Consider the following 25,000-nt stretch of genomic DNA (forward strand, 5'->3'; position numbering starts at 1 on the left):
GATGCCCATCCTCGTACTACTGGTCCTATTGATTTGATCATAAAGGTCGCACAGGGGGACAGTGCAGGGTGGGAGAGGAGACAGGAGAGAACGCTCTCTACATCTAATCACACATTCCTACGGTTTTCTGTCCTTAAAGCCCAACATTCACCCTGCTCCTCAAAGTAAAGATAGGAATAAATTAACTCGTGGTGTAGAAGCACTGCATCTTTGATGCAACTAACATTCTTAAATAACCATAAATATTCATTACAAAAAAAGTGATTACATCTAATTAAATAACATTAAATTATTAAGTACAAAACTAATGTGTTCTTGGACGGCTCATAAATAAATACAGCGCCAAAATAGGAGATAAACAGAACAAACATTGTAAACTTTGGCAAAGCTAATCGCATTAAGGGTCAAAGGTTAAGGGGGAGATTTTGCAACAGAAAAACAAAACAGTTTAAATTAAATCTGAATTAAACATAAAAAAAAGAAATTACATAAAAAAATATAAATTACATTTAATAAAATCAAATATTGCAAAAGAAGCAACATAGTAGTAGAAGTAGTAGAAGTAGTTACATTTTTAAGTACTATAAAGACAAGCAATGAAAAGCTCTTTGGATTTCAAACCCCCCCTCCCTCTTTTTTTGGTTTGGTTCAGCCAATGTAACCTGCAGACACACCCTGCAGTAGGCTCCACCTTCTACACCTTGCCCCGCCCCTTTTCCACTAGGGGCGGGGCTCTCTTTGGAGTAGAAGCGTAACAGACAGAAAGAGAAAAACTAAAGGATAAAGCTATTTGACCGTTTTTTCGAGCAGTTTCTCTCAGCAGTTATCTGTTGTTATTTTTTGGTTTGGCTTTTGCTTATTGTTGTTGTACATTTACAGTAGCAGTGTAGTCCCTCCCCCTTGAAGGAACGCTTATGTCGGTTGGCTACCAGACTCGAAAGGACAGTTTGGACGTCCAATCATCTTTGAAAGCCTCCTCACTTCTCAAGCATGGCATGGTGGTTTACAATGAGACATTGTGGGAAAGACGTAACAAATACATCACTAAAGACCTTGACTTGAAATATGTCACTATGTCAGTATGCTCTGATGAGTTTTACTAATGTGGATTGAGTTCATCTTTTTAATCCATCGAAAGGTTAATGGGAGAGATGTCCCCCAACTGAACTGATTAGTGTTAGTTGATCAGGGTTTGGGTTACCGGGCGACCCGGACAGGAACCGTGAGGATGTATAAAATAACAACATCAGTGAAAGTTAAATCTTTGGTATACACTGTAATTCTCGGTTGTCGTAGTAGTACACACTCCACAGTACTGATGACTGTTAGAAAACTGTAGTTTTGTCAGGGCAGTTGCCAGTTAAAATCCCTGCTCTGGCACTTTGAACATTAGTTAGACTGAACTACGAGCAGAACTGCTAACGTCTTTCAGCCAACCACCAGCAAAGCCTTTCAAAACATGACTTCGGAGTCTGTAGTACAGTTGTCTAACAGTTTGCCATACTGGTAGGGTGTCAGAGGTAGCTTGTGCCCATGGACAATGAATGAATGATCCACTCACAGGTGGAGCTAAAGTCGTGCTGTCCCGCTTGCTAGTTGTGCTAATCACTGAAGTCGCCCAGATCCATGCTGTAGGGACGAATAGCCCCTAATCTTGGCTAGGATAGGCTAGTTGGGATTCAGTACGCGTTAGCTACACCGGTTAATGCCATGCTGGAGAGGAGGAAAGCTACGTCAAGATACACTAAGGGCCACTAAGGGGTCTCCCGTTCCGTTGACTTACACTAGCACAGAGCTTCTGAAATGGTTGCTAATGCTACAGCTAAACAAGGACTTCAAAGGTCTACTGGAGATCGTACTTCACTCAGATCTTAAAATGCTAAAAGCTACTGTAGACCTTTGTCGTTAACACAGTAATTTGGTTTGGTTTGCCGACATTATAACGGATAAAGCTGTCACCTCTGAACGACGACATCCACGATGGACGCCGTTGGCCTGGAGGTGGTCTCAGGGTCAGTGCCTAGTGCAAGCCACTGGGGAGGGAATCAAACTGCTACCAGAGTACACGTGGATCTTTGGTTTGTTAGCTGATGAGGTTTTCGTTGTTCTCTTACCGTTTTTTTAACTTTGAAAAACTGCATAGGCACACGTTAAAGACACTCTTCAACAGTGAGAAACACGTTTCTGTCCTTCCGGGTGGGGGTGTGGTGTCCACCTCACCATCCCGGCCTTTCCTCCTCTCCTCTTCTCCTCTTCCTACACATCCATTGCGCCACTCTTCTTTTTTTGGTGTTTTTTTTCTTTTTTAGTTATTAATTACATTCCGTCCTTAGAGTACTTCCGTTTTTTCCGTTGTTAGAACAGTTAGGTGCAGAAAAAGGTTTTCTTTGGTTTCGATTTCGTCAATAAATAGAAAAAGTCACAAGTGTCTATTCCTCCTGCTCGGAATCCTTCTTTGGAGCCTTTGGCTTGCTTCTCCCAGCGTTGCTATGGAGACGGGGCTGCAAACTGATGTCTTTCCTTTGGTTTGGTTTGCTTTTTGGTTTGGTAGCTGTGAGTGAGAGGATGATGATGATGATGATGATGATGATGATGATGATGATGGGGTTAGAGAGGGTTTTTTAAGAGGGGGGGTCTCACGGTGTGTGTGTGTGTGTGTGTGTGTGTGTGTGTGTGTGTGTGTGTGTGTGTGTGTGTGTGTTGTGTGTGTGTGTGTGTGTGTGTGTGTGTGTGTGTGTGTGTGTGTGTGTGTGTGTGTTTTTAGTGACTATAAAGCCAGGCACGGAGTGTTGGAGCCCTTTGGACCAGGTGAACCTGTCTGACATCGTCTTTGGATTGTCCTCTTAAATTATTCTGAAGGCCCTGATTCGCCATGACAGGTCACCCCTCCTCCGGGCTCCGGGTCGCCCCCTCCTGGCTGGGGTGGAATGTATCGTGATTTAGCGGGAAACTGGTGGAGCCTTTTTGGTTTAGTGCTGCTGGCCGGGGTTCTCACAGGGATACGCACCCCCCGCAGGATGCTAGGTTAAGATTCCCCAAGAATGGCTACCGGTGGCTAACCATGACTAGCACAATGCTAGCTAACAGTTACTAGCACGATGCTAGCACCAGGGTTAGCGTTCACCAAGAATGGCTACCGGTGGCTAACCATGACTAGCACAATGCTAGCTAACAGTTACTAGCACGATGCTAGCACAGGGTTAGCGTTCACCAAGAATGGCTACCGGTGGCTAACCATGACTAGCACAATGCCAGCTAACAGTTACTAGCACGATGCTAGCACCGGGGTTAGCGTTCACCAAGAATGGCTACCGGTGGCTAACCATGACTAGCACAATTCTAGCTAACAGTTACTAGCACGATGCTAGCACCAGGGTTAGCGTTCACCAAGAATGGCTACCGGTGGCTAACCATGACTAGCACAATGCTAGCTAACAGTTACTAGCACGATGCTAGCACCAGGGTTAGCGTTCACCAAGAACGGCTACCGGTGGCTAACCATGACTAGCACAAGGCTAGCTGACAGTGACTAGCACGATGCTAGCTTGGGAATGCTTTCCATTGAGCCTGAAGAGGCGGCAGTGAAGCTGGGGTTGAGCTCGGGGGCTAACAATAGTGTAATTGTGATGGGTGGGGTCCTGTCACAGGGGTCCTACTTGTGTTCAGGGAGTCATGTTCTGAGGGGCCCGTTTGTGTGCTAGTGTTTGTCTCCACTGGGGTGTGTCTTTGTGTTGGAGTCCCTGTGTGTCTGTGTCCCGGCACACAGCAGACGTGTGCCTGTTGATGTGCTACATCTGACTCGCCGTCCGTTAGTAACAACCACCTCCTGAGATTGGCTGTGTAGGCCTCGCACCGGTTCTATTGCAAAGAAAATGTGCTTAAAGATTGTGCTCACATACGTTTTATATGTTCCCGATATATTTATATCATTTTGTTTGTTCGATACTTCGACAACTGCTCCCTACGCTCAAAAATCTCTCTGTAATATGCGTGTGTGTGTGTGTGTGTGTGTGTGTGTGTGTGTGCGTGTGTGTGTGTGTGCGTGTGTGTGTGTGTGTGTGTGTGTGTGTGTGTGTGTGTGTGTGTGTGCGTGTGTGCTTGTGTTTGTGCTTGCATATTTGTGAACCTTTTAACTTGGGTTCCTCTGTTAAGGTTATCCTCAATTGATTTGATGTTTTGTTTCCATACCAATTAATTACTAACATTTCAACAGTACAGCTGACGGGTTGAAGATTGTGTCGGGGTACCTCATGCGTAAGGGGGGTTAGGGAACGTTCTAGAACATTCTCCATATTCATAAATTGACTATTGGACTTCTGCCTCTTGATATCTAATCTGCGTCCTCTCCTGGGCGGGTCAGTGGTGCTGGCACTGGGGTGAGCGTGAGACCAGTGGGCTGGGCGGGACACGTCGTGGGGCTGGGCCAATGGGATGTGGAGGAGATGGGATGGTGTACATGGTGTGTTTTTGGTTGCATGCACCAGGCAGCCCCGCTCCGAAGCCTTGTTGAAAAAAGCACACAAAAAACTAAAACTTAAAAAAGTTATTTTTCTTCATCACCCTGGTGGTACTGCTGCCCTCCCCCTCCCCCTCCCTCCCTCCCTCCCTCCCTCCCCCCCCTAAGCTTTGGTACAGGTGCTGGAGGCGGAGGACATGCCCCCGGGGCTGCAGCCCTCGTCCATCCACTTGTCCAGGCTGCGGCGCCGGGCGTTCATGAAGAAGTTGCTGACGGTGGTGAGCTCCAGGCCCAGCTGCTGGGAGATGGTCAGCTGCATCTCCTTAGACGGACGCTTGTTCTCCTTGAAGATGGCCAGCAGGGTGCGCCGCTGCAGGTCGGTGAACACCAGCCGGGACTTCTTTGGTGTGTTGTGGCGGTCTTTGCTTGGGTCCAGCTCCTTTCTTTTGCAGGCTGAGAGGAGCAGAGAGGGAGGGAGGAGGAGGAGGAGGAGGGGGAGGAGGAGGAGGAGGAGGAGGAGGAGGGGAGGGGAGGGGAGCAGAGAGGGAGGGGGGAGGAGGTGGAGGAGGAGGAGGGGAGGGGAGGGTGGAGGAGGACAGGAGGGGAGGGTGGAGGAGGAGGGGAGGGGAGGGGAGCAGAGAGGGAGGGGGGAGGAGGTGGAGGAGGAAGAGGAGGAGGAGGAGGAGAGGAGGGGAGGGGAGGGTGGAGGAGGAGAGGAGGGGAGGGGAGCAGAGAGGGTGAGGAGGCAGAGAGGAGGGGAGCAGGGGAGGGGAGGAGGGGATGAACGGGAGGGGTGGAGGAGGAGAGGAGGGGGGCAGATTGGGTGAGGAGGAGGATCAGAGGGGAGGTGTAGAGGAAGGGAGGAGGGGAGCAGAGAGGGGAGGGAGAAAATGATTATGGGAGGCAAGAGGGAGTATAATATTTAGTATGTCATCTTAGTGTTTCATTTGTTTTCAGAAAGAAAACATCCTTCCTTTTCATTCTTTCAATTATAAGTCTGTCTCTGTCAATACAGGCTACATTTTAAGCGTTTTTGTCATCAAGTATATTGCTAGTAACTATACCATCATTTATAGTCTATAGTTAACGGTAAATAAACACACAAAAAACACACAAATTCGGTACAGAAGTTAAGTTGTGTTATAGCAGCCTCTTCGGTGCCATAGTAGCCCTGCAGGGGGCGCTGTCTGCGCATGTTTCCTCTGCAACTTCCCTGAATTAAGGACGGCACAAGACCTGTCCGAGCTGGTCGATACCGATCGTGTTCAGGACTCAATTGTGTCCTAAACTATTATGTAAGGAAAACAGCTGGCGTGTCAATGTGAACACGAACACACACACACACACACACACGCACACACGCACGCACGCACGCACGCACGCACGCACGCACGCACACACACACACACACACATACACACACACACACACACACACACACACCACACAACTGCAACAGAGCAACAAGAAACATGATGTTTTATATCTGTCCGTCTTTCTTCTGGTGATTTGCCGTCATACTGCAGCCTATAGGCCTACCGTAAGTCGAAAACTCTTGAAATGTTCAGGTATGGTTACCAATAACCCCCTCTACCCATAAACCCAAATTTGTGGTACTGCACCTAAAGGCGGCGCTATTGTAAAATAAATCATGAATTGGCCTTATTTCTCCTCACCAGATTGACCTGGACTCAAAATTCTTTCAGAATATCAATCTATAGAATCAGATGCATTTATAAAATCCGGGTCTTATGCCCTAAAATTTTTACTTTTCCCACAATTTCATAGAAAAGCCAAACGTCCTACAGTCTCAACCCATTTTGCCTATATGACCATATTGTTATTGTATAACTACCATACGGCTATCATTAAGTGGATACCATTAACAGTGCAGATTTTCAGATCTTTACTCTTTTAAAGGTCCCATGACATGCTATTTTATGTATTCTTTAATATAGGTATTAGTGGGCAACTAACACAGTATTCAAAGACGTTCCCTAAATTCAGCCGTGGTGCAGAGTTACAGCCACTCCGAGCCAGTCGCACATTGAGCTTCCCCCAAATGCGCTGTTTCGGTGGGCGTGTCAAGGAGGAGGGTGGGGGTGTGGCCCTGAGCAGCTTGCAGCCACCATGCGCTCTGTTTACAGTGGATGTATCGCAATGGCGAGCCGCACACAGCCTTTAGCCGTGTTCTGTAAATATTCTAGAACACACGGGAGTCCTGGAGCTCTATATCTAAATATGATCATATAGCCTACACAGATATCTATATCATATAATATATATTATCACGGCCAAAAGCTGTGTGAGCCGATATTATGAATCTCAAACGACCGCGTTGGGTTCTCCGACGTTCCTGGTTCTTCAACGTCCACATCAATGTGAGTCAACGTCCACATTCAACGTCCACATCAATGTGAATACACACACTGTAACGCAAGTGTTTCTTGTCGGTTCTTTGACGTGTCTTGTATTTCCACAACGAGACAGTCGTGGGGGTTATCTGAGCCATGGTTGAGAAGGAATTGGGGGAAAGGAACTTTGATTTGACTCGCTGAAGTAGCCTACATGAACTGCGACATGCCGCCGGTTGCCGCGAGGCACCATCGCCCGGCAGCGGGCAGCCGGCAGCAGGCAGCGCGCGGTTCAGTCGACTTCAGGTTGATGTGAAAGTGGAAGAACCAGAGACGTCGCAGAACCCGACAAAGTCGTTTGTGATTCATAATATCGTCTGGAGGCGCACACAATATGTTATATGATATAGATATCTATGTATATGATATTATTTAGATATAGAGCTCCAGGACTGTAACGCAAGTGTTGTACACTTCCTTGTTATTTGGATAACCGTTCTGCTGTTGGTGTGACGTCGGACTCTCGTATCTGGTATTTCTACAACGAGACTCGTATTGGGGGTTATCTCAGCCAAGGTTGAGAATGAATTGGGGGAAGGAACTTTGGCTTTGACTCCCTCAAGAACATGAACCACGACAAGGAGGAGAAAGGATCTTTGCCGGGCAGCGCTTATGCACCTCCGCCGGTGGTCCCTCAGCGGGGCTCAAGCGGGAGACATTCGCCGCCAACAATCCCTTTCTCCTCCATGTCGTGGTTCATGTTCTTGAGGGAGTCAAAGCCAAAGTTCCTTCCCCCCAATTCATTCTCAACCTTGGCTGAGATAACCCCCAATACGAGTCTCGTTGTAGAAATACCAGACGTGTTATGCGCCATCACACCAACAGCAGAACGGTTATCCAAATAACAAGGAAGTGTACAACACTTGCGTTACAGTCCTGGAGCTCTATATCTAAATAATATCATATGATACATAGATATCTATATCATATAACATATTGTGTGCGCCTCCAGACGATATTATGAATCACAAACGACTTTGTCGGGTTCTGCGACGTCTCTGGTTCTTCCACATCAACCTGAAGTCGACTGAACCGCGCGCTGCCTGCGGCCGGCTGCCTGCTGCCGGGCGATGGTGCCTCGCGGCAACCGGCGGCATGTCGCAGTTCATGTACTTCAGCGAGTCAAACCAAAGTTCCTTTCCCCCAATTCCTTCTCAACCATGGCTTAGATAACCCCCGCGACAGTCTCGTTGTGGAAATACAAGACACGTCAAAGAACCGACAAGAAACACTTGCGTTACAGTGTGTGTATTCACACACACACATACACACACACACACACACACACACACACACACACACACACACACACACACACACACACACACACACACACACACACACACACACACACACACACACACACACACACACACACACACACACACACACACACACACACACACACACACACACACATGTGGCGCTCGCACGGTCGAGTCTCATTGGCGGGCCAACGTCTCTGGGCGGGCCAGGCAGAGTAAGGGGAGGAGCTGAGATTCCTCATGACGTCATGAGCACAGATTTCCAAATCAGCGCGCTTGAGCCTCCGTTTTTTCAAAGGCGAGCAGAACAGCTAGTGCTCGTTTTACACCAAACGCAAGTTTTAGCCACTGGGGGACCATAGGCAGGCTAGGGGAACTCATATTTATGTTAGAAAACCTCATAAATTGAGATTTTCATGTCATGGGACCTTTAAGAAAGACCCTAATTCTCTTGTGAAATCTGTGCTTGGATTTTTCTTGATGTTGTGTGCTTATCAATCGACATTTTCACCATGTGAATGAGGCTTCATGCAGTTCAGGAATGTCAGTGGCTCAACGGGATAATGCCGTGTACTGCTGATCTTAGGTTGAGAGTCCGAACCCTGATTTGAGCATCATGAACAAGCTGAACATGACATTCTGTCCTTGCCACTCATTTAAGAAACACAACATTGAACAGCACCTGAAATTCATCAGACAATCGACATTCCGGCTCATTAGTTTCCAAGAATCTGACTGCCAAGACACAGTATGGCATTAAGGGGAACTTCTTCGTTAACCATTTTTCCTTCATAATGAATTCATATTTATTTCATTCAGTCATATTTGTATTTCTTCCGTCAGTGTTCTTGACAACAAATTTTATTTCCCCAGAATCTCAAAGATTTGCCAAGTATTTGCTTTTATGAAAGCCCTAATTCATTTGAGAAATGTTTGCTTGGAGTTTTGTGGATGTTGTGTGCTTATCAATAGAAATTTCACCATGTGAATGAGGCTACATTTCAGGTTTGTCAATGGCTCAATGGGATAATGCCTGATCCTTAGTTTGAGAGTTTGAATACCGATTAGACTATTATGAACAAGCTGAACATGACATTCGGCAATTGCTCTGGTACCTGGAAGCCGAGGCACAGTAGGCTATGGCCTTAAGGGGAACATCAACATATTTCCTTCATAATTATATGTCATATTTATATATTTCCATTAGTGTGTTCTTGACTTTTCACCACTTGCGGTTATATTTATTATTATTATTATTATTATTATGAGTCAACCGTTGACATCCTACGGACAAAATAATAGAATAAAACACTGAAAGCGACTGGCTTAGGAAATTACATCTGGTTAAATAGTGTTATTACTTTCAGATGCCAATCAATAAAACACATCGTGTCTTCCGTTCACGCTGGAATTCACGGCGACCAATCAGAAACAAGTGCTTTAAACCATCCCACCTCAGACCAACAGAGTGACCCTGGACCGTGGAGAGCTGTTCTGGGCTAATCCGTCTAGATCTAGGCTGGTGAGAGAGAAAGGTGCACTGGGGTTGGTGGTGAACAGTTTCTGTTAGAAGGGGGTCTGTATCACTGGTATGTTCGCTGTCCATGGTCCTAGACCCAGACATGCCCAGAGCTTGTATCTAGAAACAGGGACGTCATGATGGACACGGCCAATGCAAACAACATAACTCCAATGTGTGAAAGTCCAAACAAACCGAACGTAGGCCGACATAATAATGTAGAAGCAAGTCTCTTAGCATCCTAAGCTTCAGAAACCCCTTGACCAGTGCGTTACGGGTTACTGACAGTAGGGGGTGCTGTTGACCACAGCGTTACGTGTTACTGCCAACAGGGGGCGCTGTTGACCACAGGGTGGTTCATACAAACACGTCCACTGAGATTGTGCGTCTGTTCTCGTTTGGAAAACAATGTCGGTTTGGTTTTTTAACGTAATTGTAGGCTACGTAATTTATGTCATTAAATGTATTCCCTAAATATGTAAGTAAAAGGCGGCTATTTTGGACACCATGAGGCATATCCATCAGGGCAAATCAATCCCTTTTAATTTGCAATGGGGATTCACTGAAGACATTTGGAAAATAGCAATAACGCGATGCCTTTGTTGGACACAACAGTTGGACAATCGTTTTTATTTTGGAAGGCTGATAGGCCTATAGCCTAAGACTAAAGCCACAGTTTATTTATCAGAATTTCTCCTTTGTTCCGTTTAATGTAGTGCTTTCATCTATGCTTCAGCAGCTGAAACACACACACACGCACACACGCACACACGGAGCCGTCAAAGAAAGACTTCGCCTTACTGATTCAATCAGCCTCTTCATCGGTAGGGGTTACAGTTAGGATCAAAAACGCAATTATACTATTCAGAAAGGGCTTTTGGCAGGCTGAGGACCGGGCGGTGTTATGATGGTGTGTGTTGGGGGAGGGGGTCTCACTGAATGGAGGGTTCTTTAAGGGTAACGGTAAATCGATGGGATCGATTAAGGAAGGGCTCCGTGGTCTTTCATCAGCCCCAAACAGTCCAGTCTCTGAGAGACTCTCTCTCTCTCCACGGCTTCCCCGTCCCGTCCCGACCCGTCCGGCCTCCGGTCACACCGCACCGTCAACAGTGTTAGGGGGTTAGGCGGTGCGATAAAGGCTCCATGCTGAATCAATCAAACAACATATCTATCCAACATACAAACGGATTTCCCTCCTGATTGGTCCCGATTAAGACGTTCAAGGGGATGATTGAGGTCGCATAAATAAGGACTGCTCGTTTTTTAAATAGCTCTCTTAATTGTCCCATTGTATTGTAGGCTATTATTTGAAATGTTGTTCTGGTTGTTTTACCGACTGTTTATATCTATTGTAGGCCCTACATTTGTATGTCTGTTTTTGATGTAGGTAGGCCTATTGTGATCAGGGCGTCATTGAAAAAGAGAGTTCTCTCAATGGCCTCTCTGAATAAAAAAAGGTTTATAGAAATACAAAAATAACAAATTATAAAACCAAAATGAATCGTCCTTCCAGCGGTGCATCAGCTACATCAGCTTGTTGATTTTTGACCATGTTAAATTTTTTATCTAGGCTACCTTTTTAAGTCTTTGAAGGTGGTTGCGCCAAACTTCTCACATGACATATTTAAACAATATTCTCAAACAAGGTCCCTTAGATCACAACACAAGCAATTACTCAAACCAACTGTGAGAACAAAGCAGGGTGAAGCAACTTTTAGCCGCTATGGCGTCCATCTTTGGAACCAGCTCCAGAGAACATCAAAAACGCCCAAGCTGTCGGCATTTTTTTAAGTTGAGTAAAGACCCAACTCTCTTCAGATGCTTTCTGCAGATAATGCACGTTTGATATGTCTTTTTTTTTCACTAACTTTTAAATGGACTCTTTGCTGTTGGTGATCGATGTACATTTTACATTTTACTTTATATAGCCTAATTGCTAAAATTGCGTATGGTTCCATATTTTTGTCTTTTGATTGTTTTTGTGTGAAGCACATTGCCTATGAGTATGAAATGGGCTACACAAATAAATGTGCCTTGCCTTGCCTTAACTGTATCTATTTTGCAATGTTAAACAGCACAATATAAATGTTATGATTATTTTACATTTAAAAGACAAAAGTTCAGCATGCTGCTGCTGCACTTTCTTTTTTTTCACCTTTATTTTCTATTTTAATACTAAAATGCCTTAACTTCTATTTTTTGCATATGTTTTTCTTTTACTTACCTATTATTTTATTTTATTGTATGACAATGTTTATATGTGAAGCACTTTGAGTCTGCCTTGTGTATGAAAAGTGCTATATAAATAAAGTTGCCTTGCCTTAATCCCCTTCACTTCCTTTTAAACTAAACTACACCGCCAATCAAAGCCTGATCCAATCCCACGCCACGTCCACATCATGACTCACACCCCGCTCCTCTCACAGTTTATATATGGCTCACACACCAATAAAGAGAATGAGTAATACTCCTCAGTGCTCAGTATATCACAGGTTGAGGCCCCATGGTTGGTCTATATTAATAGAGATTTTATAATATTCATTATAAGGATCTGAAGCTGTGCAGCAATTGATTAGCTCTGAGAAATGAGCGCAGACATGAAGCAGCCATATGTCTTCATACTATTTAGTGAGCGTTACATCGCCCCACTGCTCCTCTGCTCAATGAATCAATGATTAGATTCTCTCACTCCCTTCCTCCCTCTCTCTCTCTCTCTCTCTCTCTCTCTCTCTCTCTCTCTCTCTCTCTCTCTCTCTCTCTCTCTCTCTCTCTCTCTCTCTCTCTCTCTCTCTCTCTCTTTCTATCTCTCACTCTTCTCTCCCTCTTGCTCTTTCTCTCCCCAAAACAGATTGCTAACCCTCTTCCTCATCGCAGAGACCCCCCCCCCACCACGCGGTGTGAGGGGGTCCGCCATTACAAGCCCTGGGACATGGGGACATACAGTGATGTGTCTTTAAGATACCTAATGAAAAGAGTTCACAGTATTACTAATATTATCATTATTATTATTATCATTATTATTATTATTATTATTATTATTACTATTATTATTATTATTATTATTATTATTATTATCATTATTATTTCATTATTATTATTATTATTAAGAATAAGAATTGCATTTATGTTATTATTATTCCTAGCAATAATTAAGAATTAATAGCAATATAGTATGGTGACTGTTTGTTGTGATGTGTGTTTCTCTCTCTTTCAGGTGTATCATAAGCCGTGTTAGTTGTAGTATTACTGGTAGTAATAGTAATAGTAAGAGCACTTCTGGAGTCGGGCTGGTGGCTCTGCGATGTGTTGTGTGTTTAACTGCTGACAGGAAGATAGTGTCTGGTATCTCCTCAGTCATCTTCAGAGGGGAGAGGGAGCCGAGAGAGAGAGGAGAGAGACGTCTCTCCGGGTAAGTGGGCCTATTAAAGCCTCTGAATACTAGAGAGGGAGGGAGGGAGACAGGGGGGAGAGAGTGGGAGGACGATAGAGTGGATGAGCGGAAGACGAGGAGAGAGATGGCGGGAGCAGCCAGAGTGAGGTAGAGAAGGGGATGTACATGTATATGTCCCATTACCTTAAAACCCTTAAGACCAACTATCAGACAGACACACATACAGAGAGACAGACAGGCTCCTGGTCATCACGACTGGAAAGCCTTCGTTGTCTGATGTGTCTCTCTCTCTCTCTCTCTCTCTCTCTCTCTCTCTCTCTCTCTCTCTCTCTCTCTCTCTCTCTCTCTCTCTCTCTCTCTCTTTCTCTCTCTCTCTCTCTCTCTCTCTCTCTCTCTCTCTCTCTCTCTCTCTTTCTCTCTCTCTCTCTCTCTCTCTCTCTCTCTCTCTCTCTCTCTCTCTCTCTCTCTCTCTCTCTCTGATGTACTTCCTCTTAAACATACATTATATCTATATCCAACACTCTCAGACACCCACCCTACATCTTCCTACACACATAAACACACACACTCTCTCTCGCTGTCTGTATGTCTTTCTGTCTGTCTGTCTGTCTCTCTCTCTCTGTCTGTTTCTCTCTCTCTGTTGCTCTGTTCTTTCTCAAAGTTTGCCTTTCTCTCATGTGTTCCCCCTCTCTTTGATAAACCGCTACATCACTTTCTCTCTTTTCAATTGTCTCCTCTTACTCTCTCTCTGCCACACACACACACACACACACACACACACACACACACACACACACACACACACACACACACACACACACACGCGCGCGCGCGCACGCACACGCACACACGTACACACACACACGCACGCGCACACACACACACACACACACACACACACACACACACACACACACACACACACACACACACACACACACACACACACACACACACACACACTCACACACACTATCTCTCTCTCTCTTTCTCTCTCTGTCTCTCCCCCCTCTCTCTCTCTCTCTCTCTCTCTCTCTCTCTCTCTGTCTCTGTCTTTGTCTCGCTCTCTCTGTCTCTCCATCTGTCTGTCTGTCTGTCTGTCTGTCTCTTTTATAAGCCATTACCACTTAAGGCTTAGTATCCATTACACTGAGGGTATGGGAGTGGGGGTAAGTAGTGATGTTGACCTTGCATGTGCATCTCTGTTTCCATGGCGCCACACTGGGATGCAGGGTAATGTGATGGAGCGACACCAGGGCCTAGTTTGGACCGGCAACAACACACAAACAGACACACTGACAGACAGACAGAAAGACACACGCACACACACACATAGCAATATATCTAATTCCTGGTGCCAGCAGATAGGTAAACCAAACAACAAAATCACCAGCAGAAAGACGGACAGATTTAAATCATGTTTCTTGTGGCTCTGTTGCAGTTGTGTGGTGTGTGTGTGTGTGTGTGTGTGTGTGTGTGTGTGTGTGTGTGTGTGTGTGTGTGTGTGTGTGTGTGTGTGTGTGTGTGTGTGTGTGTGTGTATGTCTGTTTGTATTTGTGTGAGTGTGTGTTTGTGTGTGTGTGTGTGTGTGTGGTTGTGTGTGTGTGTGTGTGTGTGTGTGTGTGTGTGTGTGTGTGTGTGTGTGTGTGTGTGTGTGTGTGTGTTTGTGCCTGTGTGTGGGTATGTGTGTACTGTATATCTGTGTGTCAGCAGTCTGTTGTGACATCACTGTGCAAAGGTCTACGCAAATTCCTATCTTATCAAACACACACACATACACTCACGCAAGCATAAATGCAGGAGCACATACTTTAGAACAGGTTCACACACACACAGAAACACACAAATAAACACACTCACATGCATACACATTAGACTGAGATCAGCACAGACAGGGTGTGTTGGAGAATACAAAATAAGTTGGCTCTGTTTATTTAACCAGAACGGACGGAAGCCAGCCAAAGGGAACCACTGGGAAGGATTGCACTTATTTTTGAGTGATGCCTGTTCCTTGGATGTAAAACATAACCAGTTTGAACCAGTTAGTCGTTCAGATTGTACACTAGTAAAAATAAGAGCTGTTTCAGAATGACATATGCTAACATGTATGATACAAAGAAAGTACACATAGACCAGCGTTCAGCCGACAGCCGGTGGATGACTGACCTAACGCCATCACAACGGAGTGACACCGGTTCCTGGTTCTCTAACTCTACAACAGTACATCTAAACCCAACCCAGGATCTATTCTAAAGGTCTGAAGGTTGCAGAATAATCCTGTGTCTGAAAAACAGCCACCACATTGTTGATGGGTCTGCACTCCGATGCGTAGAAACCTTTTTGAGCAGTGCACATAAGCTACGGCGGCGAATGGCTAGGCCGCTAGCGTAGCAAAAAGCCACAGCGGCTAATCGTTGCAGAATAAGCTCAAGAGGTCGTCTGAAGGCAGACAAGATGAGATGTCCTCCCAACACAGGTTTATGGAGGTCAGGGTTTGAGCTCCTTGAGTGACCACATGGCAGCCAGAGAGAGAAGAGTAGCGAGGGGAGGGAGCTGGGGTGGGGATGGAGAGAGAGAAGGGAGAGAGAAGGAGAGAGGAGAAGGAGGAGAAGAAAGGGAGGGAGCGGAGATGGGACAAGTAGACAGACTGCTAAACTTAGAACCTCAACCTGATAATACACTAGCCATAGAAAATATTTAGCTGAGATGATACTGCAGAAACCAATATTATGCCATGATAAATATGTTTAGGTGCTTACGTTTATTAAAGGTACATCACTTTGTGTACACACGGGAGAATATTGAACTCAGCCGACACTGGTTGAATTTGTTGGTCAAAGGTTTGTGACACTTATTAGAGCGAGTGAAAGAGTGAGAGAGTACAGAGAAGGGAGGTCAGATGGTATCGTCCTTCAGTAGAACGTGTGGAACAAACTCAGATGGGATTCCATGGTTCAGGTGTTCATGGTTTGAGTGTTGGAATTGTAGGAACACTTGATGCTGACACAATCACATCGTGGGTTTGAATGAAGGTTATCATTTCACATCTTCACTCAGAAGGCGTTTATTTGTGCGAGCTTAGTTGAATACGTAACAGGAGAACACAAGATAAGCTACAACACGTTATTTACAATTCATTGTTTCCTCAGTCGCTAGGTCTGGTTTGGTGTTATTCCCGCCCTACTTGGACCCATTGAGATGCAAAGTATATAGAATAAAGTCTTATTATTATGTATAGCATAATCTTGCAAGAAGTACGACAGGAGAAAAGCATCCATTTAAATGTTGAGTTGGGTTACGCTGAGAGTTTGGAATCAGCGAGCGGCTCCGGCCTTTACCCTGCTACTGTTGACACACACTCTCCCACACAGGAATAGGTGATGTGTTAACAGGTGGAGGGGCTTCTGTTTGTTTTAGAGACAGACTGGAGAGATGGACTCTGTTTCACAAGACGACACCGCAGATAACTCAATCAATATGCTATTGTAGTCCCTGGTTAATCAAGACGTGCTTTAGCTCTGTGTGTGTGTGTTTGTGTGTGCATGTGTGTGTGTGTGTGTGTTTTGTGTGCGCGTGCATGTGTTTGTGTGGATGACCATGGGTGCATGTGTGTATGCGTGTGGGTGTGTTTGAAGGCTGAAAGGAGAGGGTTAAAGTTAACGTTAACGCTTGTTATTTATTGTGTTTGTACATTGTGTGTTTGTATATTGTAAGATTGTTTGTATAATTTCTATATAAATTGTACTATTTACACATAGTTTATAGTTTGTATTGTTGTTAAGCCAATTGTCAGTGAGGATCTCCTGGTTTAAATTATTAAAGACAGACAGACAGACAGACAGACAGACAGACAGACAGACAGACAGACAGACAGACAGACAGACAGACAGACAGACAGACAGACAGACAGACAGACAGACAGACAGACAGACAGACAGACAGACAGACAGACAGACAGACAGACAGACAGACAGACAGACAGACAGATAGATAGATAGATAGATAGATAGATAGATAGATAGATAGATAGATAGATAGATAGATAGATAGATGATGTGATGATGATGACGATGATGACTAAGATAACACTATGATATAATGGCCGGTGACTCTGACAAGAACTCTGATACCCCTCTCTCTCGCTCTCCCTCTCGATCTCACATACACACACACTTTCATCAACATAATCTAAAACTAAAAACCTTATGCATTACAGAAAAACGTATCCCATGTATATTTTATGCCTTCCAACCACACAAACATAAAGTTTATACTTCCTTGGTTTCCCAATACACACAGACAAAAACCCCTCACACACACACACACACACACACACACACACACACACACACACACACACACACACACACACACACACACACACACACACACACACACACACACACACACACACACACACACACACACACACACACACACACACACACACACACACACACACACACACACACACACACACACACACACACACACACCGCGCGTCCTGACCCCCGCCCCTCGTCAGCTCTCTCTTCCAGGAACCGAGCGGATCAGGTTCCGCGGATCAATGCGGTCCCGGTTCACACCGTTTACGTTCTCGTTGGCAGCGTTCAAGCTCTTTTAATCTGCCCGGGATTAGAGGCATCGACCCGCGTTCATCTATACCCCGACTGCTGTTTCACTCACATCGGTGGAGAAATGTGACAAGTGGAAAAACACGGAGGGGCAGGAAACACAACAAACAGCCGCGCGCTCACTCTCCGTGTTTGTTTGTATCGATCGACTATAGATAGACATCATATCGATCTACTATAGATAGACATCTGCCGGCCGCGCGCTCTCACCGCCGGCTGTCAGAGGAGCGGGGTTCAGCGGTGACGTCATCATGTGTTCCGCATCGAGCTGAGCTCACGCGCTTCAAACACGATAGTCCCGCACACAGCGGCCCGAGAGACAGACAGGAGGACAGCCCCGCACACACAGCGCTCCGTAAAGAGACAGGCAGGAGGAGAGACAGACAGGAGGACCGTCCCGCACACATTGCGGCCCGTAGAGAAACAGACAGGGTGACCGGCCCGTAGAGAGACGGACAGGAGGAGAGTCAGACAGCATGATGTTCATCAACTAGACGTTTAAAAAAACAACTATATTCCACTTGATGAGGAATGTCTTATTATTCTCATGTTTTTTTGTTAGTAGAATGAATGGTTTTGAAATCAGCGTTTGTGTAACTTTTATACTTTCCATAATTGCCATAGGAGGCCGACGGTTTCTTCTAACTGACAACTGATCCACTGTCCAGCTGTCATATTAGTGTTATTGACTATCCGGTTATTGGGTTGTATTTTATATAATTTCTCCTCCTTATATTCAGGGCCTTTAGCAGACGCTTTTATTCAAAGTTATTTACAGTAATTTGTCAGAAGAAATCTTATTTACTTTATGTCTATACATATACATTTATTAACTTTTTTTAAATCGTTTTTTTTGTATCGATGATTTCTGTGCAAATGCAAAAAGCAATTTGAATTTATTGAATTTTATTGGCGAACACTAACCCATTTTGCATATTCATATTTTTAAATTTGAATGAATAAAGAAAGAAAAAAAGACAAAGAAAAGTTATGCATCGATATCGATTGTATTTTAACATAATTGTATTTGTGGGTTATACTATTTTCCGTGGGGACAAACTGGCGAACATGTGGTTTTTATTATAAAACTATTTAAATGTATTTTAGTGTGAACACATTCTGCTCTCTATAGCTTGGCCTGTTTAGTCCTCAAAGAGAAGATCAGGTTCACCGTTAACCTTCAGGACTGAGTAAAAAGTCAAAGGAAATGTCGAACTCTAATTAAAACTAAACCCGACAATTTAATGAATGCATCTTAAAACAGAAAATACGGAGACATTTAGTGCATTTCTGCATAATATATAATAATTTGAATACTTTATTTCTGTAATTCAGGTATTGGTGTAAATCTATTATTCACTGCTATGGCGGCACTGGAGGCGTCTCCCTCTAACGTAACAAAAGCCTGACTCTCACTCCCTGTCTCCCCTCTACCTCTCTGTCCGTCGGTCTCACCCATCTCTCGCTGTCTTGTCTGTCTGTCTGTCTGTCTGTCTGTCTGTCTGTCTGTCTGTCTGTCTGTCTGTCTGTCTGTCTGTCTGTCTGTCTGTCTGTCTGTCTGTCTGTCTGTCTGTCTGTCTGTCTGTCTGTCTCTCTCTCTCTCTCTCTCTCTCTCTCTCTCTCTCTCTCTCTCTCTCTCTCTCTCTCTCTCTCTCTCTCTCTCTCTCTCTCTCTCTCTCTCTCTCTCTCTCTCTCTCTCTCTGTCTTCCTCTCCCCCTGTGTTGCCTGGTTAACCCGTCGCAAGGTGAGGAAGGCAGCGCGAGACGGGTCATGCTGAGATTCCTTTCAATAATTCATCAATGATTCATTCTGCCGCTGCTGCCCCCTCTTCTCTTCAACTCCCCCGACTCACAGGATCACATGACGCACCCCCAAAATCCGGGGATAGGGAGAGAGAGAGAGAGAGAGAGAGAGAGAGAGAGAGAGAGAGAGAGAGAGAGAGAGAGAGAGAGAGAGAGAGAGAGAGAGAGAGCATTAAGAGGTAGAGAGAGAGAGATAGACCCCAACGCACATCGTCCAATCTGATCAGGTGGATTTTCACGAGACACACACGCACACAAACACACACACACACACACACACACACACACACACACACACACACACACACACACGCGCACACACACACACACACACACACACACACATACACACACACACACACACACACACACACACACACACACACACACACACACACACACACACACACACACACACACACACACACACACACACACACACACACACACACACACACACACACACACACACACACACACACCACAGAATAGCCCAGTATTTACACACTAAAGAATACAAGCCTTTAAATGCGTATCATTTAAAAGATTTACGTACAACATTATAGAAATCCGTCACTAATTATTTTTTTTATCTTTTTATCACAAGGCCAACATATTAAGGGACGATAATCGTTCATATTCCTTCATCTTTTTTCATAATTGTACACACAGAGCATAGAATGCACAGTTCCAGCAATAATTAATTAAGTATCAATATGATGAATATGATATCAGGATAAAGTTAACATTTTGAACAATGATATATTAGTGAAACATAATAACAAGGCCGTTGTATTGAGAGGAAAACACACCAAAGGTTGTGTTCAGAGTATATTTCAGATGGTTATTTATCATCCTGTTATAATTGCGTTAATGTTTTCTTACAGTCTTGTCCCAATGTCCTCTTTTACTGGTGAGGCTCCAAGTCCAGTATTGTCGTTAGAATATTAATACATTATTATTATACTATACATTTTGAGTCTGTTTATATGGCCTTCGGTTTCCTTCCTTGCAATGTAGGCCTACTAATTATTAATAATTATAAAAAACAGAAATACAATTATAATAATGATGATCATTATGAAAGCACATATTTCTAAAACAGAACGTGTTATAGATGTCAGCCGTCAACACGGTATTAGAAGTGTACCTTTTCCTTTAGGCTATAATACCTTTATCTTTGTCCGATACATCAAAACCCAAACCCTGAGAATCATATTGGATTAAGGGTTATTTCTTTACAGTTTAGTCGTGACACAAAACTTTAAGATAATAATAAGCCATATAGTATTCAGTCAAATAGAGAGGCCACACGTTTTAATAAACCTGTATTTCTTATCCATCGAATAGTCCAACATTTATAGGCTAGATAACGCGTTTGTTATACCCCTGATTGTTTAATTATCACATCACTACAAAGGACGGTCAGGGCTGAGCCCCGTTAAAAACACCGGGAGCTCTACGGGCCTTATCGCTACTATCCCATGGAGGTATTATGGGTTATTATCCGGAACATCGACGGTCCGTTTTCTCTCCCTCGTCTTTCTCGGCACAATGGAGAGGTGTGCCGGGGACAGATGCTGCTCCTCGCTAGAGGGGGCACCGCCCCCCCGGCCCGTACCCCTTCTTGTTCCCCCGCGTCCCGCACGGAGAACACACACACACACACACACACACACACACACACACACACACACACACACACACACACACACACACACACACACACACACACACACACACACACACACACACACACACACACACACACACACACACACACACACACACACACACACACACACACACACACAGTAGCTACTCGTTGTTTATTTGTTTATAAAGACCTCAACACACCCGGAGAGAAGACAGCGGAGCTCAGAATAGATCCCACGGTATTAACGGGATCCTTTATCCTGATGGTGGAGAAGCAGGTGATTTGGGCGATGAGGTAAGGAGTGACGGAGTGTGCATGAGAGAGAGAGAGGAGAGAGAGAGAGAGAGGAGAGAGAGAGAGAGAGAGAGAGAGAGGAGAGAGCTGAGAGAGAGAGAGAGAGAGAGAGAGAGAGAGAGAGGAGAGAGTGTATGTTATGAGAGAGGGAGCGGACGATGGAGGGTCAGGGGGCCGCTGGAGGGAAATCCCGTGACCTTGTCTTTTCCTATCGATCGCGTGTTATGATCAATATTGGTAATCATAATACTGTTGATTAGCAATAAATGTCACCGGTCTTCTCCGTTTGAGTGTGAGAGTGAGACGTATTGAACGGGTCCCCGAATCACACACGTTACAGCCAGGGGAAACCAAAACAAAACACAATTGCAGCCACAAACACACACACACACACACCCACACCCACACCCACACACACACACACACACACACACACACACACACACACACACACACACACACACACACACACACACACCACACACACACACACACACACACACACAGCCGTGATTTCAGCGAGTTTTACGTCTGACGATATTTGGTTTTCCTCTGCGACTCAGAAATAGAAATAAGAACAGGGGCCAGCGACACAGAGAGACAGACACAGAGAGACAAGTGGGGCACAAAGAGACAGATGGGACACAGAGAGACAGGTGGGACACAGAGAGAAAGCTGGGACACAGAGAGACAGGTGGGACACAGACGAGACAGGTGGGACACAGAGAGAGACAGGTGGGACACAGTGAGAGACAGGTGGGACACAGTGAGAGACAGGTGGAACACACAGAGACAGCTGGAACACACAGGACAGGTGGGACACAGAGAGACAGGTGGCTTTGCGGATACCTTTTCTTACCTGCTAGCCGAAGGGCAGACATCCGCTGGAACTCGGGCTCTTGGAGCCACTTCCACATCCGCCGGAAAGTCTCCCGGCCGGACTTGAGCTTACTCCAGGGCTTGGGGTTCCGCAAGAGGTCGGAGAGGGTTCCCTGGGAGCGACAAAGCACCCGCTGGGCGAAGATGGCCTGCGGGATGCTGTAGCGCTTCAGCTCCGCCGTGATCCTTTGTGCCACCTCCTTGGTGTTGATCTCCTCCAGCTGGCCCGAGCCGTTCCCCCCCTGAGACCCCGAGGAAGAGGGGGGGTCTCTCCCGGCTGGAGCTCAACACCTGCCCGTGGAGAGGGGGACTGCAGCTGGGGGTGGTGGCCCCACCGAGCCGGAGTTGTGCATCCCGTTTAAGTGCGGCATCATGCCGGCCGGGGGGCCCGCCAGGCCACGGTGCTGGTGGGGGGTCTCCCCGGGCCAGCATGGTGGCGTGTGGTGGGCGTCGAAGTTGGCGGCGGCGGCCAGCATCTTGTCGTGCCCCCGCTGCGTGCGTCGCGGGGCCGTAGTGGAGCGCCTGCTGGGTGTTGTGGATAGAGCCCAGCACCGGGGAGAGGCTCTGACCCATCCCGGACATGGGGTCCTTGTAGGGGCTGTAGATGTTGTCATGGTCGGCAGCCCCCGGTCGTCCCGCATCAGGGTGAAGCTCCCGCTGACGTTCCCGGACAGCCGCTGGTGCTGGTGGTGCGCGTGGTGGTGGTGTGGTGCGCGTGGTGGAATTTATCCGAGACGGTGGAGATCGGGGGAAGGGGCTGCAGCGGCGTGAGGTGGTGTACGTCCCGCTCATCCCCATCCCCGACGGAGAGGTGTCGCACGGCATGCTCATGGCGTGGTGCAGCCGGCTGCAGCGATAGCTCCGGCCGGTAGTCCCCCGGAGCCGTCCAGGAATGGTGGCCATGCTGGACACCATGGCGGAGCGCGAGGCGAGGTCCTGGTGTAACCGTAGACTGGACGCGGCGGACACAGCCCCCCCTGGTGCCCCTGCCGAGACCCCCCCCGGCCCTGTGGGGGCTGTGTCCGCTCATCATGTCCGCCTCATGGGCCGCCACCCCCACGCTCACCCCGCCATGCAGACCTGCGATGTTGTCCATCGTCATCTCCGCGTTCATAGCGTACACGTCCAGGTCCTTGGCCAGGCATCGGTAGGCGTTAGTGTAGGCAGTCCTTCATTCATCAGTCCGCTCGGTCCATCGGCTGACACAGAAACCTCTACGCCCCCTCTTCCTCCTCTCCGCCGGGATGGGTCGCTCCAATCCACCGTCTTTCTCTTTGGTTTTAATGTTAATTCCACCTTTGGGTTTAGTCCGTCGAGGGCCCCTCCGGCTCGGTGTGTTCTCTCCCCGGTAATAACGTCCCACTTTGTTATGTGATCCTAGGGCCCGTGCTGCCGCTCCGCCTCACCAACCCTCTCCTCCTCCGACTGTTACTGTCTGCGGAGCTGTCCGCTCTGCAGGGAAGCGCATCATCAAGGGGCGGGGCCTGCGGGGTGATGGACAGTCCACATAACCAGTCCCTGAGCAGTGTGCACGCCCAGGGGCGGGAGGGATCCGCCTTAATCACCCTCTCAACCTCCGCTTGATCACAGATGGAACATCCCATAATACCAACTATCTATCTCTAGCTTTATGTGTCCGTCTCAGGAAATGCTGATGTGAGGAGCAGGTGGGGATGAGGATATAGGAGATGAGGAGACGAGGGGACAAGGGGGCGAGGAGACGAGGATGTTGAAGATAAGAAGACAGGAGATGAGTAGACATTGAACGAGGACACGAGAAATGAAGAGGTGCAGCAGCATTGTCTGGTGGTGGTTTGACTCCCAGCCCAAAGGTTCTGAGTTCAATCCCCAACGTCTGCAAACATCCTTTAGCAAGACGTCTACCTGCTCGTCGCTTTGTGTAAAGCGTCTGATAAATGAGAAGTTAATAGAGACGAGGAGATGGTTAAAACAGCCAGAGATATATACCACAACAGGGCTGAATTACAATGAGGGACGCAAAGTGTGTATTGAGCGCACAGACATTGGCTCACAGATTTCGCAATAACTGTAAAATATTATGACTTAAATCAGGTCGATCACTGTTTAGAGGATAAGGTAAAAAGGTTATATTTCCTGTGTACAGCATGGTACTATCACTGCAGGGTTAGGCGATATATTCCCTGTGTAGCTCAGTAGAGCAAGGCACTATCACTGCAGAATTAGTTATTGATGCCCGTGAATATAGTTTATTTATTTATGCATTAATTTTTTTATTCATATCCTATTTAGTTATATTTCAAACCAAAACCCGTTATTCTGTTCCATTGTTCTTGTTGTTATCGCTCGCCCCGCGCGAGCCACGGCCGGACGTCCGACGGCGGAATACGGAGTCGACGGAGAGAGAGAGAGAGGAAGGAGAGGAGATGAAGATGAGAAGAGGAGAAGAGCAGAGCGAGGTCGACCGTGGAGGAGAGGGAGGAGATGGGAGGACGGAGAAGGTTCGCAGATGTTGCTTTGTTTAAAGACAGTGTAATTAAGAAGGAGGAGAAGCGTGACCTATTTTGGTCCTTTTGATCAGCTGTCAAAGTAGGAGCGGGGGGTCCAATCCGGCACGGGCCTCTCTCCCTCCCTCTCCCCCTCTCTCTCCCTCTCTCTCTTCAGCTCCCTCTCTTTTCCTCTCTATCGGCGACTCTCGCGCTCTATCTCT

The 25,000-nt window shown here is 46.4% G+C and overlaps 1 protein-coding gene across 1 annotated transcript; it reads right to left on the reverse strand.

Moving 5' to 3' along the window:
- Window positions 1-3,995: 3,995 nt before the first annotated feature.
- onecut2 (one cut homeobox 2) lies at window positions 3,996-24,439 on the reverse strand. Its single transcript, XM_060039063.1, is given in 12 exon segments — window positions 3,996-4,909; window positions 22,292-22,577; window positions 22,579-22,649; window positions 22,652-22,799; window positions 22,801-22,922; window positions 22,925-23,018; window positions 23,021-23,082; window positions 23,085-23,154; window positions 23,156-23,200; window positions 23,203-23,304; window positions 23,306-23,480; window positions 24,435-24,439. Coding segments are annotated over 12 exon segments (1,470 nt in total). The 3' UTR covers window positions 3,996-4,619.
- Between the last annotated feature and the right edge of the window lie 561 nt (window positions 24,440-25,000).

This window comes from Gadus macrocephalus, chromosome 19 (genome assembly GCF_031168955.1).
Source record: "Gadus macrocephalus chromosome 19, ASM3116895v1".
NCBI lineage: Eukaryota > Metazoa > Chordata > Actinopteri > Gadiformes > Gadidae > Gadus > Gadus macrocephalus.